The sequence below is a fragment of the Schistocerca cancellata genome, chromosome 4, assembly GCF_023864275.1.
Source record: "Schistocerca cancellata isolate TAMUIC-IGC-003103 chromosome 4, iqSchCanc2.1, whole genome shotgun sequence".
In the NCBI taxonomy this organism is placed as follows: Eukaryota; Metazoa; Arthropoda; class Insecta; order Orthoptera; family Acrididae; genus Schistocerca; species Schistocerca cancellata.
The window spans coordinates 375,602,077-375,616,085 of record NC_064629.1 but is presented as its reverse complement, the minus strand read 5'-3'; the positions used below and the strand labels follow the sequence as shown (position 1 = coordinate 375,616,085).

Genomic DNA, 14,009 nt, shown 5'->3' with positions numbered 1-14,009 from the left:
TCTAATTTCTATTTATACAATAGGATAAACGATGTTAGCTGGTCTTGTAATGAATAAGACAGTGCCCAACATTTCACTAAGGACATAGTAAGATATGGCATGTCTCAATGTTTCATGCTTGATCAATGTGTTTCTGTATTTATCTTAGACATAAATGTGTTTGGAGTGATGATCTGCAGTTTTCGTAAAATAGAATCATCAGAAGAGATGGGATGTAGATGTTCGTGATTCATTGTAGAGGCAGGTAGGTAGGTAGTTTCATGTTCCATGGATCATTTGCACAATGCATCGTAATAATGTGGAATGAGTCATTTTACATTCATGTTGCAAATTAATTTGTAAATATGGCTATGGGCTGAACATTTATAAGTTTTTTATTGTATTTTATTTTTGTTTGTTTTTCAATATACGGCCGGCCGAAGTGGCCGTGCGGTTAAAGGCGCTGCCGTCTGGAACCGCAAGACCGCTACGGTCGCAGGTTCGAATCCTGCCTCGGGCATGGATGTTTGTGATGTCCTTAGGTTAGTTAGGTTTAACTAGTTCTAAGTTCTAGGGGACTAATGACCTCAGCAGTTGAGTCCCATAGTGCTCAGAGCCATTTGAACCATTTTTTCAATATACAGATGTGAGTCACCCACCAACTTTTACACAATACAATAATAGAAATTCGTCTATGAAGTAGGAGTAGTTGTCAGGGAGAAACTTCTTCAGTTTGTTTTCAGATTTTAGTTTGCAGCTTGTCAGACAATTTATATGACTGGACAAGTTTTCAAAAATTTTGGTTGTAGCATTGTACATCCCTTTTTGCACTAAAGACAATCTTAATGTGGAGTAATGAAGGCTATTTTCATTCTGGTATTGTAATTATGTACATAATTGTTCCTTTTCAACTGCAGTGGATTTTTTACAACAAACTTTATGGGGGAATAAATATACTGTGAAGCAGTAGTCACAATGCCCAATTGTGGATGGAGCTTGTGTAGTTTGCATTTCTGCTGCTATGCGTATATAGTGCAAGTCATTGCCAGTTCAGTGCCACCTGCAATGTTGACCTGGTTTGTTCTGTTCATTTGCAGTGATAGTTTTTGCTAGCACTGTTTCGTTCTTGTTTTGTTTTTTTATGGTGGCAAGTTTAAATGAACAACATGCAGCTGTGAAATTTTGTTTTCTACTCAGTTAAAAATGTTGCTGAAACTGTTTTAATGTTGAAACCAGCTTACCAATATGACACAATGGGAAAAACTTAAGATTATAATTGGTTTGCTCGATTTAAAAATGGCGACAAGTCGATTGATAACAAATCTCATTCCAGATGTCCATCAAGTGCCCAAATCGATGAAAATATTGAAAAAATTTGAGAGCTTGTGGCCACAGACTGTTGATAGACAATTGATCAACTGTCAGAGATTAGTGGATTATCTTGAAGTGTGGTTCAGTGGATTTTAACGGAAGATTTAGGAATGAAAAGGGTTGCTGCCAAGTTTGTTCCTAGGACCTGCACATACAGCTATCTCTGTTAGACAGTTTTTGACTAAAAATGGCATGATGCCACTGTCCCACGTGCCTTACTCGCCTGACCTGGCTGCATGCGACTTTTTCTTATTTCCATGCGTGAAAAGGGCTATGAAAGAACAATGATGTGACAACATTGAAGAAGCCATGATAAAAAAAAGGGAGGAGCTGTCAGCCATTTATAAACCAGTGGGACAAATGTAATAGTTGTAATGGAGAGTATTTTGAAGGGGTTAAGGCTGTTTTGTAAACAATTTGAAAATATATAACTGTTAGAAAATAATGCAGCTATTTTTTCTGGTACCCCCTCGTACTATTCTCACAGCATGTTTTTGAGCAATGAAGACGTTCTTTCTTAAAGATGAATTACCCCATAACATTATCCCACATGACATTATTGAATGAAAATATGCAAAATATGTCAGCTTATTGATTGCTTTCTCCCAAAGATTTGCAATGATTGTAAGTGCAAAAGCGGCAAAAGTAAGTTGTTTTAAAAGTTCCAAAATATGCTTCTTCCAGTTTAAATTCTCATCAGTATGGACACCTAAGAATTTTGAAGTTTGTAGCCTATTTATTATTTCCTCACCATGTGTTACACTTATTGGTGTAATAGTCCTAGATGTGCAGAACTGAATACGTTTCCTTTTTAAAACTTATAGAGTGGGACCATTCACAGAAAACCAGTCAGTGATACTTTTAAGAATGTTGTTTACAGTTTCTTCTATTTCTGTATGTATACTTGGATTGATTACAGTACTATTGTGACGTGCAGAAACAGCTAATTCTGCTTGCCATATATTAAACGGAAGGTCGTTTACATATATGAGGAATAATGGTGGACCTAAGATTGAGCCTTTGGGGAACCCCATATGTTATTTCTCCCCAGTCAGAATAATAATCCTGGACTACATTGGTTGAATTACTAAGTACAATTTTCTGCATTCTTTTGGTTAGATATGACATTAGCCATTGGTTGGTTGCACCATCAGTCCCACAAAACTTCAATATACCTAGGGAGAATACTGATAGTAACACAATCAAATGCCGTAGACAGTTGTAGAAAACATAAAAGGCATACATTGATGACTTTCAGAAGCTAGCGGTGATTATCAAGTGAGGCAGTGTGGTGGTTTAAGACGTCGGACAAGTATTTCAGACAATGGGGGTCAGACCCCCATTACAATTTTTATTATTTAATTTTTGAGCAGTGAATAGCTATATATAAATGGGAACCTGCTCATGTTAGTGTTAGGGTAGTTTCTTCGTCAACAATGTGGCAGAGTTGTTCTAGCCATCTGGCATTGATATTGTTTGCTTTCTTAATCCACAAGTATAATCGAAACTTACATCATTCCTGAAGGCCTTTACAATCAGAATAATGTTTATCATCACAGGCAATGATGCAATTAAATTTCTTTACAGATGACATATCATTATTTGATCTTGACTGATGTAGTACTTCACAAAACTGATTTGATGTAGCTGTACATATTATAAATTAAAGTCCGCTGTTTTGCTGTGTGTATGTGAAGGCTAATCTCAGTAACTACTGTAAGGATTTTGATACATTGTTCATGAATACACTCATTCACAAGGAAGATTTGTGTATGTAATTTATTACTGCTATGCCAAACATCTCTGCCAGCCATAGATACTTAGTGTTACACATGTGAAGCCAGGGTGAGTCACTAGTAAAATATATTTTTAGCATAAATTTGAGTCCTGTCTTCAATTCAATGGTAGATTTGAACACCACTGTCCAGTAAAGAACATAGTGATATTGGAAATCATATGCCGTCACTTCCTCTAACCTTTCAGATGAACATGGCCAGTTACGGGGGACATGCAGTTTAACATCAGTTCCAAACCACTGTGCATCTTGACCTTTTTTATGTTAACAAATGGTTGTGAGAGATGAAAGAAGAAATAAGTGATAGAAAAGATTGTAAGACTAACTGAGGATTGAACCCTGGGTCGTTGGATTTTTAGTCTTTGTCACTTATCCAATGACTCACTGTAATGTGCATAGTTTAAACATATTTTTTAATAAAAATAAAATGAAGCTGTTGACTAATGCTCTGGCCGTTGTGGCCAAGCAGTTCTAGGCGCTTCAGTTCAGAACTACGCTGCTGCTATGGTCACAGGTTCGAATCCTGCCTTGGGCATGTGTGTGTGATGTCCTTAGGTTAGTTAGGTTTAAGTAGTTCTAAGTCTAGAGGACTGATGACCTCAGATGTTAAGTCCAATAGTGCTTAGAACCACTTGAACCAATTTTTGTTGACTCATGCATTAAAATTGTATGTTACTGGTATGCTAGCTAATCAGGCTACTATTTCACATTGCAGATCAACTGCTAGAATGACAGTTAAGGAATCCAGCAGGAAAAACATAATTGAAGAGAGAGAAAAAGGGATGACATTACCACTTGACAAGGAAAAACTCACACAGCTGGTTAACACTGCTTGCAGTATGCAGGTTGTTTCTGAACAAGAAATAAACACTTCAAGGTATATAATATCTGTATACATTGTTCCTTTATGAGATATAGTCTTTTTATGTGAGCAAGCCAGATATGAATGTAGTTTGCAGGCTAGAGCTTCGGATTATATACACTGTGTAACAAATTAAGTGATGCACCCAGAAGGGGATGAGGAAACAAAGTGAAACTTAATATATATTGAGAAGGTATATATGTTATTTCAACGATTACAATATCGAGTCAAATTTACAAAGAACTTGGCATTATGAGTCCACTTATCAGTATGAATCACACATCCTCTTGGCTGGATGCATACATAGATTCGATTGGGAAGGGTGCAATAAAGCATTTGTGTATTACCCTGAGGCAACATGGCCCACAACTATTATAACTGTTTCATGATATCCTAGATGCTGGTACTGAGACAGAGCTGATTTCTGAGCTGGTCACATCCGCTCTATCAGGGACAGGCCTTGGGATTGCGCTGACCGTGGTAGTACCTCAACATCAACCAGAAAGTCTGTAGAGACACGTTCCGTGTGTGTTTGACCATTGTCCTGTTGAAAAATAACTTCACAATATTGCCACTTGAGAGATAATGTGTGAGGACACAGGATACCCCTGATGTGCTATTGTGCCATCAGAATTCCCTCAGTTACTATCGGCCATTTCCTGAAGTCATACCTGATGGTTCCCCACACTGTGACACCTGGTGCAGCACTGCTGTGTCTCACCAAACCATTGGAAGACTGGGACCTCTCTCCAGTTCACTACCATACTCACCTGTGATAGTAATTCGGGCCAGTGGAGATTCCGATTCATCGCTGAACACAATATGATGACACTCATCAGCAGTCCATGCACCACTCCAAATGTAGGTGTTTGTGTTGTGGTGTTATTGGCACCATACATGTGGCACAGTAATTCCCTAGTTCAGCCACTGCTAGTTTCAGCCCAATAGTGTGGGATGACTCGGACTCTTCCAGTGAGTCCATTACATGTTCTCGGATGGCAGACACAGCTGTGAAGGGGTTACAATGTTCTTGGTGCACAGTAAGGTTGTGCTACATTGTGAGGGTCAGATGTAGTTGACCAAAAACATTGACGACATATTTGTCTGCCATCATGTTCCCATACAGTCCAAGGGCCACTGTCACATCTAAATGGCCCACAGGTCTTGATGATGTTAATTTCCAAATGCAGGCCAACAGTGAAGCCCCTTTCAAATTCCTATCACATGCTGATAATGCTGTCCCACAAGTCTGTGTGGTATCTCAGTGTCTGTCCTTCATAGTGGTCCTTCAATGTCTGACACTGTTTGTGCCCCTTATATACTGTACCAGGCTTGCTAATAACAGTGAACATGAACAACACTGATGCAGTGTGATGGTCCTTCTAACTCTCACAGGGAGTTGCAACTCTAGGCATTTATATACCAACTGATTTTGTGCGCATGTGTGAAATTAGATTGGCTACCGACAATGTGTTCTGGTTGCTTCACTTTTTTTTTTGTCAGGCAGTGTATTGTACTGTATAAGTATACCGCTTCAAAATTTAAACTATACAAAATCATTTAGGCCAGATTAATTGTAATTGTAACATTTTGTTTCACTACATGTGTATAAATAGAAATAAAATGTGCACCTGCTTTGAGGGGCACTGTGTGGTATATCGTGCAGTGTTTAGAATATTTTCAGGCAGTTGCTTTTTTATATATGTAACTAAGTCACCAGATGATAAGCAAAGTTCTGTTGTGATGAGTGGACTTTTTGTTACTATTTGATATCTTTAAGTAATAGAAGGAGTAAAGGATACAACTTACTCGGTAGTTCAGGTGTTGAGTGGTTGGTAGACACATAAACAAGACTGAAAACGTTCCATGGTTACACTGTCCAACTGTATTGGCATTGCAGCTCGACTGGGTTGTATTGGGGAGAATGCGAGAATGCAGCTTGAAATGGTTAGAATGACTTGGAGAGGAGGATGGCTGAGACTGGGAGGTACAGGTAGAAGTGTGGGATTGGAATGCAGCACCAGTGAGATCACTGTATCCCATACACAAGGAGCTGCATGTGGCCCACAATGATGTTGTGAAGCACTGGACTGGGAGGAGGAGAGGGACAGGGGGATAGAACAGAGGAATTGGGAGGCTGCAGAGAGGAGGGTATGAGTGTAGATTGAGGATAGCAGTGACTGAGCTCTGGAGGATTGTAGGATTGAGGAATAGATTGTGATTGCTGCCTCCTCCTGAGCCTCCCTAGAGGGCCCATGACTTTTTCGTGAGTATATAAGTGGTGAGCATAGGACTGCAAGCTGTTGCAGCACTTTTCATTTCTTGTGCTGCAGTTACCCCCTCCATGCCATCCTCCTCCTCCTCATTTGACTATGTCTTCTCAGACTACTGACTCACTGACTTCAGTGTTAAGTCTTTATGCTGACTTAGCTAATCATTAAGTAATGAATTGGATTACTCACTGTGCTGTGTTCATTGTTTTGGAATATTGTAGTCTAATCCCTGTTTCAAGGCTTGCTTCACCTTTCTCCTTTTTTCAAAATTTTGATGGGTGTACAGATGGTTTGGGAAAGTCGGTTTTAGTTGACATGCAATCCATTGATATTAGACTAGCTCATATTTTGCAAGTTTGGATTTTTCTTTCAGCAAACTCACCCTCCCCATTCAAACCCTGCTCCCTGTTTGAATCTGTTGCATGAAAAAAGGAACTATAGAGCATTTGAACAATTATTTTTTTGAAATGATGTGGAATGAGTCATTTTGCAGGATATGTATACATGATTAATTTTAACATTGATGAACGAAATTATGTTTTTGGTCCTGCTCACGCAACTACACTTAAAGAGAGAGTGTGTGTGTGTGTGTGTGTGTGTGTGTGTGTGTGTGTGTGTGTTTATAGAAATTTGTTAGCTGAATAGGGGGAGTTGTCCAGGAGAAATGAAAATGATTTGAAGTTAGATTTTAAACTAGCTTTGCTGCCTGTCAGAGATTTCATGGTATTAGGCAAATGATAAAAAATTTTTGTTGCTGCGTATTGAACTCCCTCCTCAGCCACTGACAGCTTTAATAATGGGTAATAATGGTCATTTTCCCCCTTTAGTATTGTGGGTATGGGCATCACTGTTGTTCTCACATTGTGATGGATTATTTATGTTGAATTTCATTAGCAAATATGTGTATTGTGATGACAGTTAAAATACCTGGTGCTTGTAGGAGGTACCTACATGATGTCCATGGGTGAACTTATATTAGTCTTACTGCTTGCTTTTTTCCAATGAGTACTCTTTCTAATTGGTGAGTTACCCTGGAAAATTATGCTATAAGACCACATGGAGTGTAAATACGCAAAATGTGTCAGGAGGTTAATTCATTTGTTTTCAAGATTAATAATTACAAAAATAGCAAAAGTAGCTGAACTTAATTGTTTGAGAAGCTCAGTAATATACTTCTTTCAGTTCAAGTTTTTATCAGTATGTACATCCAAAAAGTTGAAGCATTCTACCCTATTTACCAACTCCTGCTCATGTGCTACATCAGTTGCTGGTGTGACTCTATTTGTTGTACAGCACTAAATATAGTATGTTCTTTCGAAATCTTTCTCAAAACCATTTTATAATTCCTTGGAGAATACTGTTTACAAATTCTTCTGCTGTTTTCTCATTTATTATAACTCTATTATCAGTGGCAAAAAGTACCAATTCTGCTTGCTAAATGTTAAGAGCGTTTGCCATAAACGCAATTGCCACCATTACAGGACAAAATGTGTCACCAATAACGTGTGTTGACATCTTCTGTTTGTATGGTAGTGCTACAATATTACACTCAGAAAAACATAATTTTTCAAACATTCAGAAGATTGATAATTAGCTGATAATAATAATTTTTAGCCGATAATAATAAGTTTTTCACCTACAAAATTCTGAGTTTTACACATATTTTGAATTCCATACACGGACTCGCACCCAGAAATATATCTGAGCAACCAACAAGAGGAAGTGATAAATGACTTTCAATTTTTAGGACTCCTGTTCGACCACAAACTATCATGGTTACCACATATAAGACAGTCTAAGACAACCTGTATGCAGAAATTAAACTCCATAAGCTTCCTCAGAAACGCTTCTTTGGTAGCAGATTGATTGCTTGTAGGGAAATTTGACCAATCATTAAGCTTGACTAGACTATAGGTGTATCATTTACAGGTATGCACAGGTTTTTGATTTAGACCTACTGAACCCTGTGCACCACATTGGAGCCAGTCTTGCAGTTGGAGACTTCTACATGAGCCCTGTCAATAGTCTCCTTGAAGCACACATTTCACCTTTAAAGACACACTGTCCTGAAATCTTATTTAATTCTGTGGTTAAAATTTATTATTGGCTAGAATATTAAGAGTTACACATTGTTTCTCCAGTATCCCAACACCCATCTTCTTAGGAATCGTTTGAACAGGGAGAACAGCAGCAGTTAGGCTAAACCACGTGCACCAGGAGCTCTTTTTGTTTGTGATAACTTTCTCACCTACTTCACTGGTGGAGCTTTTCCCATGGTGTATTCCTCGACATTTAGTGCAAATGGACCTCCAGTGTGGCAGTGAGGATCACGCAGATGGTAAAACTCATCACTGTAAGTTCTGTTCAGTCCTCCACGACTGTGCAACCTTTACTCCAAAGTATATGATGAGGATGTGGCTATTCATTTATTGACAGAAATGTTTAAGATCAATACTCCCTTCACACTGTATTCAGCATTTACATGGAGGAATTAGTACTAATATGTAAAGCTCTCACACATGTAGATCTCATCTTGCCAGAAATATTTTCCTGCACAGTGATTCCCTTAAGGCAACGGCCTTGCTGCAGTGGATAAACCAGTTCCCGTTAGATAACCAAAGTTAAGCACTGTCGGATGTGGCCGGCACTTGGATGGGTGGCCATCCAGGCTGCCATGCGCTGTTGCTGTTTTTCGGGGTGCACTCAGCCTCGTGATGACAACTGAGGAGCTACTGGACCAAATAGTAGCGGCTCTGGTCACAGAAAACCATCTTAATGATTGGGATAGCAGTGTGCTGACCACACGCACCTCCTATCCGCATCCTCAGCTGAGGATGACATGGCGGTCAGATGGTCCCGATGGGCCACTTGTGGCCTGAAGACAGAGTGCTATATACTGCTACAGTGATTCCCTCAGTAGTTTTGAGACAATTGAAAATCACTCACTGACTCAGTCTTGGTCTCTATGATTTGTGACTTTTTGTGGTATTCTTCTAGACACAGAGCCACATTGGCATCCCAGTCACTGATCAAGCTGATATATTAAATAATGAAGCCTTTCCACTGGACCGGATGTCAGTACGAATCCCAGAAGCTGTATTACAGGTTCATCTAAAATGCTGTATTTTACATCAATGGAGAGAAAAGTGGATGAACAATATCAGACTCAACAAACTCTGAATGATAAAAGCCTCCACCAAGAATTGGAGAACATCCCTTCACCTCTCTGAAAGAGAAGCTGTAGAATTGTCACATTCCTGTTGATCATACTGACTTCAGACACTGCTGCATACTACTCGGTGCAATTGCGGAGTGACCTTGTCTCTTGGCCACATCCTTGAAGCATGCCCAGAATTACTTGACCTGTGGCATAGATTACATCTTAACAAGTCATTACTACAATGATGCTGGTGCAACAAAAGCAGCTCGTGTTGTAACCTTCTTACAGGAGGTGGCTATTACTACTTGCCTGGAGTGAAGACGTCATTCCTTTCGTGAGGTACTGTTGGGAAAATTTAGAGAACCAGCATTTGAGTCTGTCTGTAAAACCGATGTAAATTTAGCGTAGGGACTGTGAAGATCGAGAAATTAGGGTTTGTACAGAGCCATATAGATAGTCTTTTTTTCTCTCTCACTATTTACTTTTGTTCACACACACCCTTCGACCACTTTAACTTCACCTCCACATCTTCTTTTATTGATATCCCTATAAATCATCACTTGCGACTGTCAAATTTCCTGCTCCGACTCTATCCATGTAACTCACAAAACCCTTTTATTTTCTTGTGGATTATTAGGATAAAGTGACTGGCAATCATGTTCTGGAGTCCTTTGGAAACCCAGTTCGTCATTCATGTGTCAGAGGGAGCTCATCATTCCCTCATTCCTATTCCATGCACTTGCTGTCTCTCATTCCTAGCCACCAGCCACACTCACTTCCAGCCCACCATCCCCCTCCTCAGCTTCTTCCTCCTATTGCCAACTCCAACCAACACAACTCCTCAAGCAAGCTGAATGGCAGTGCCAGTACTACGTTGTTGGCTGAGACTGTGTGTGTGTGTGTGTGTGTGTGTGTGTGTGTGTGTGTGTTTTTTGTGTTGTGAACAAGGGCTTTGTCTCAAAGTTTAGCAATTTTGTCTGCGTGTCCCCAACCATTTAACACTTCACTTAATACAGTGGGTTGTTACTTCTGTTCCTTCCATTGTTTATATTCCACCAATGACATTCCACTAGCCTGTTTCATAGCTTTGTTATTCCCTCTTTTAGTGCATGATGCCGGAGTCATTTCTTGTTTTAGCAGAACATTATACTTTAGCATGTTGTTTAAGAGGTCACTCATTGTGTGTTACTAATTAACATTTTTTGTAGGAGCATGGAGGAAACACTGTTTATTGCTGCAAAGTCGGGGAATGCAGAGAAGATACTGCAAGCTCTGGGTGTGTATTTTATTCTTTGTTTTTCTTTTGCCTGTAATTGTTACTGTTCTTGTTGTTTTTACCTTTTTAAAAGCAGGAATTTTTGTGTATATCTTATTTGAAGCTGTTGACTATTTCCTATTTTGTACATTCTTGTAGTAAAAGCATAGAAACTGCAAAGAAGATGATTTATTGAGCAAACAGACAGTAGTTCAGCAACTAATAACCCTCATCTGCATCCATATCTGCACTCTCAAAGCACAATATGGTATGAGACTGAGGCTACTTCATGTACTGGTATCATTATTGGGCAGAGAATAATTTGGCTGGTGTTGGTCTGCATGAACCATTCAACCTATAGTATTGTTGTAGTCAAGAATTACTTACAATATCACCATTGTCTATCAACAGTTCTCTATTTGCATCAGTTCAGCATTATGTTCAGAGTTCAGCAGTACTATGACGCACTTAGCATTGCAGCACAGAGCCATTACTTTGCCTCTTTGTGTTCTTTATTTCTGGTGTCATGTTGTTTCTGTCTGACTTGACAGTGTCATAAAAATCTGTTCATAGTTACCAAAATATCTGCTACCTATGAGGGCATAATTAATTATCAACTGTTGAACAATATCCCTATGGCAGGCCTTGCTTACATTGCTAACAGTGTAAAAGTGATATTTTGAGACCGCTTAGAATACCAGTATGCCCTCTGCACGAATAAAAAATAAACTTCTTGCAATTATAACATTGTTTTCTTTGATTTACAAACCACAGTTATATTTACTTTCTGTGTAAAATATCAACATGAAATGTCCCCCTTGAACAATTATACAAGACTGTGCTTAAACTGACACACAATATTTTTTAGCGCAACACAATCTGACTTTCAAAAATCTCTACAAAAGAATGGCCCTGACTAACATTAACCTATACCTTTCACAAATCACTTACCTCACCAAAAATCTTCGTTACTCGCACTACTGCAATACAGCGAGCGCCACTACTGCCAGCTAAATAAAAGATTCAAACTACTGAAGGCACTAACTACCGATAGGCATAGTTAGCAAATGAAAGATTTTGATAGAGAACAAACAATGTATTTACCTTAATAGTCATAATATATATAGCAGTTCATGACATCCAGTCTTACAAATTTCAAAATTCCGCCATTTCTCTCCCCACATCCACCACTGCTGGCGGCTCACCTCCAACTGCGCAACGCTACGCGCTGTTCACATCCAGCTGCCCAACACTACAATGGCAGACAACAATGCAAACTACCCACAGACTGCGCACAGCACAGCCAGTTATTTTTCATACAGAGCGCTACGTGGCGTTACCAATAAGAAAACCTAAAAGCCTACTTACAAACAGAACCTGTTCTGGCTAGAGAGAGCCATATTACAGAGAGCCTGAAATGTGTCAGCTTCGGTAAGGTTGAATTTGAAATTAGAATCACTACATAGAGCTCCTCTAAAATAAGATTAATGCTAACAACACCCATAGTGTAGTATAATAATATGCATCCTAGTTGGTGCTATATGTGCGAATTTCAGGAATGTTAATCAGTTTGTTCTGGTTCATTGTGCTGGGGGCTTGTGTGTCCCAAGAGTACTTCATTCTACTAATCTCAGTAAGTGACTCGGTACACACTGTCAAAGAAAATGAGTACATCATTATAACTGCTAAGGTTGCGAGGGTAGGGGGGGGGGGGGGGGGGGGAATTGACTGAAACTGTGTTAGCATGCAACCTCAAGGCTATCTGTGCAGCCTGGTTGTATGAGACTTGTTCAGCTATAGAAGACTCTGGATTAAGGGACTTAAATTCACTAGCTGTTTGTATGAGTAAAAGTATTTGCAGCTTCTAACACACAGTAGAATTGGTGCCAGCAGAGAGTAACTACATCCTATCACTCAAGAGAGCTTTAAATAGCCCTGCAAGGGAAGGACCTCAGAAACAGATTTTGAAGAATAATTGAATATAATGTATTCTCACAAATGTCTTACAGGTTGTATAGAGGAGAGTTGCCACCATTCGATTAACAATGAGATCTCTCATCTACAGCAGGTACTTTGGACTAACTAGATTCCTAAGGAAGCTTTTAATAGCAGGAGCTACAACCTTTAAAGTCAGCCACTCACAGAACACTCAGTTGCTGGGAAGTTACCCAGTAGTTATAGAATTTCTCTGAAAAGTCAGTTACAGCAAGGGCATTCTCTCTTGTAGACATGATCCATATTCACCCAGTAAATTTCATGAGTACAGCTGCATAGTCTTTGTTTCTTCTTTTTCTATTATGTCGGCTGTATATTTCCGGCCATCTGCAGAGTGAGCTGACCAAAGCTACAGTACACGACAATACATGTTCAGTCGTTGTAAATCACAGAAAACTCAACCACCAGAGACATTTGCATGAATTTAATCTGTGGCTTCGTGCTCAATCCATGTTTGGATATAGATTTGTCACTATTAGCTGTACTGTAGCAATGTCTTTGCAAGTTTTCAAAGAGTGGAGCATATTCCAGAATTTGTCTAGGTTGCAACCACTATCTTTATTAATGAAAATTTTCACCAAATGAATTTTAGCAGCTTCTTTCATCACCAAGTCCCAAAAAAAATGAAGTGGGCACTAAAATTTCAACTCTTTCGTGCTGCATAGAGTTACCAGTATCAGTTTAGTGCTCTGTCTCAGCTGATTTGTTGGGCAGGAGCATTAAGTTACCTTTGACGGAACCCGAAAGTGCTTCTGTCTACAGTGTAGGGTCAAGACAGCAGCACTTTATGATTCTGTTGTAGATAACTTGATACACTTCAAGGCTGGCATTTGCAGGATCTCCTGCAAGTGTGGCATTTCGCATATCAGGCATACAGCTCGTACAAGCCAGGAAAGATGTATGGAACACCGTAGATACACCCAAATCTTACAGCCCAACAAATTGGTCATGACAGAGCACTACATCGATACTGGTCACACTGTGAAGTACAAAAGAGGTGAAATTATAGTGCTGATATCATTTTTTGGGACTCTGTAATGAAAGAAGCAGCTGAAATTAGTTTGGCAAAGAATTTAATTGTCAAAGACAGCAGTTTCAGCCTAGACATATAATGGATTCTGCCCCTTTCTTTAATAAACTTGCAAAGACATAGCAACAATACAGTTAATAATGACATATCAATATCCCAGCATGGATCGACCATGTATCCACAGGTTCAGTTTATGAATACAGTGTCTCTGGTGCTTGTTTTCTGTGGTTTAAAATGGTGGAACAAGTACAGTTGCATACTGTAGCTTCAGTTGGCTCACTCCGAAGAT

The 14,009-nt window shown here is 39.3% G+C and overlaps 1 protein-coding gene across 5 annotated transcripts in view; it reads left to right on the top strand.

The window, feature by feature from the left end:
• Positions 1-14,009, top strand: part of LOC126183767 (serine-rich adhesin for platelets) — a 367,472-nt gene that overhangs the window by 216,459 nt on the left and 137,004 nt on the right. For all 5 annotated transcript variants that reach the window (XR_007536807.1, XR_007536808.1, XM_049926000.1 and 2 more), the window contains 2 exons: positions 3,861-4,022; positions 10,649-10,716. Coding sequence is in view for 3 of the 5 variants with exons in the window: in XM_049926000.1 (XP_049781957.1) it covers positions 3,861-4,022; positions 10,649-10,716 (230 nt within the window). In the remaining 2 variants the exon portion in view is untranslated. The remainder of the gene's footprint in view (positions 1-3,860; positions 4,023-10,648; positions 10,717-14,009) is intronic.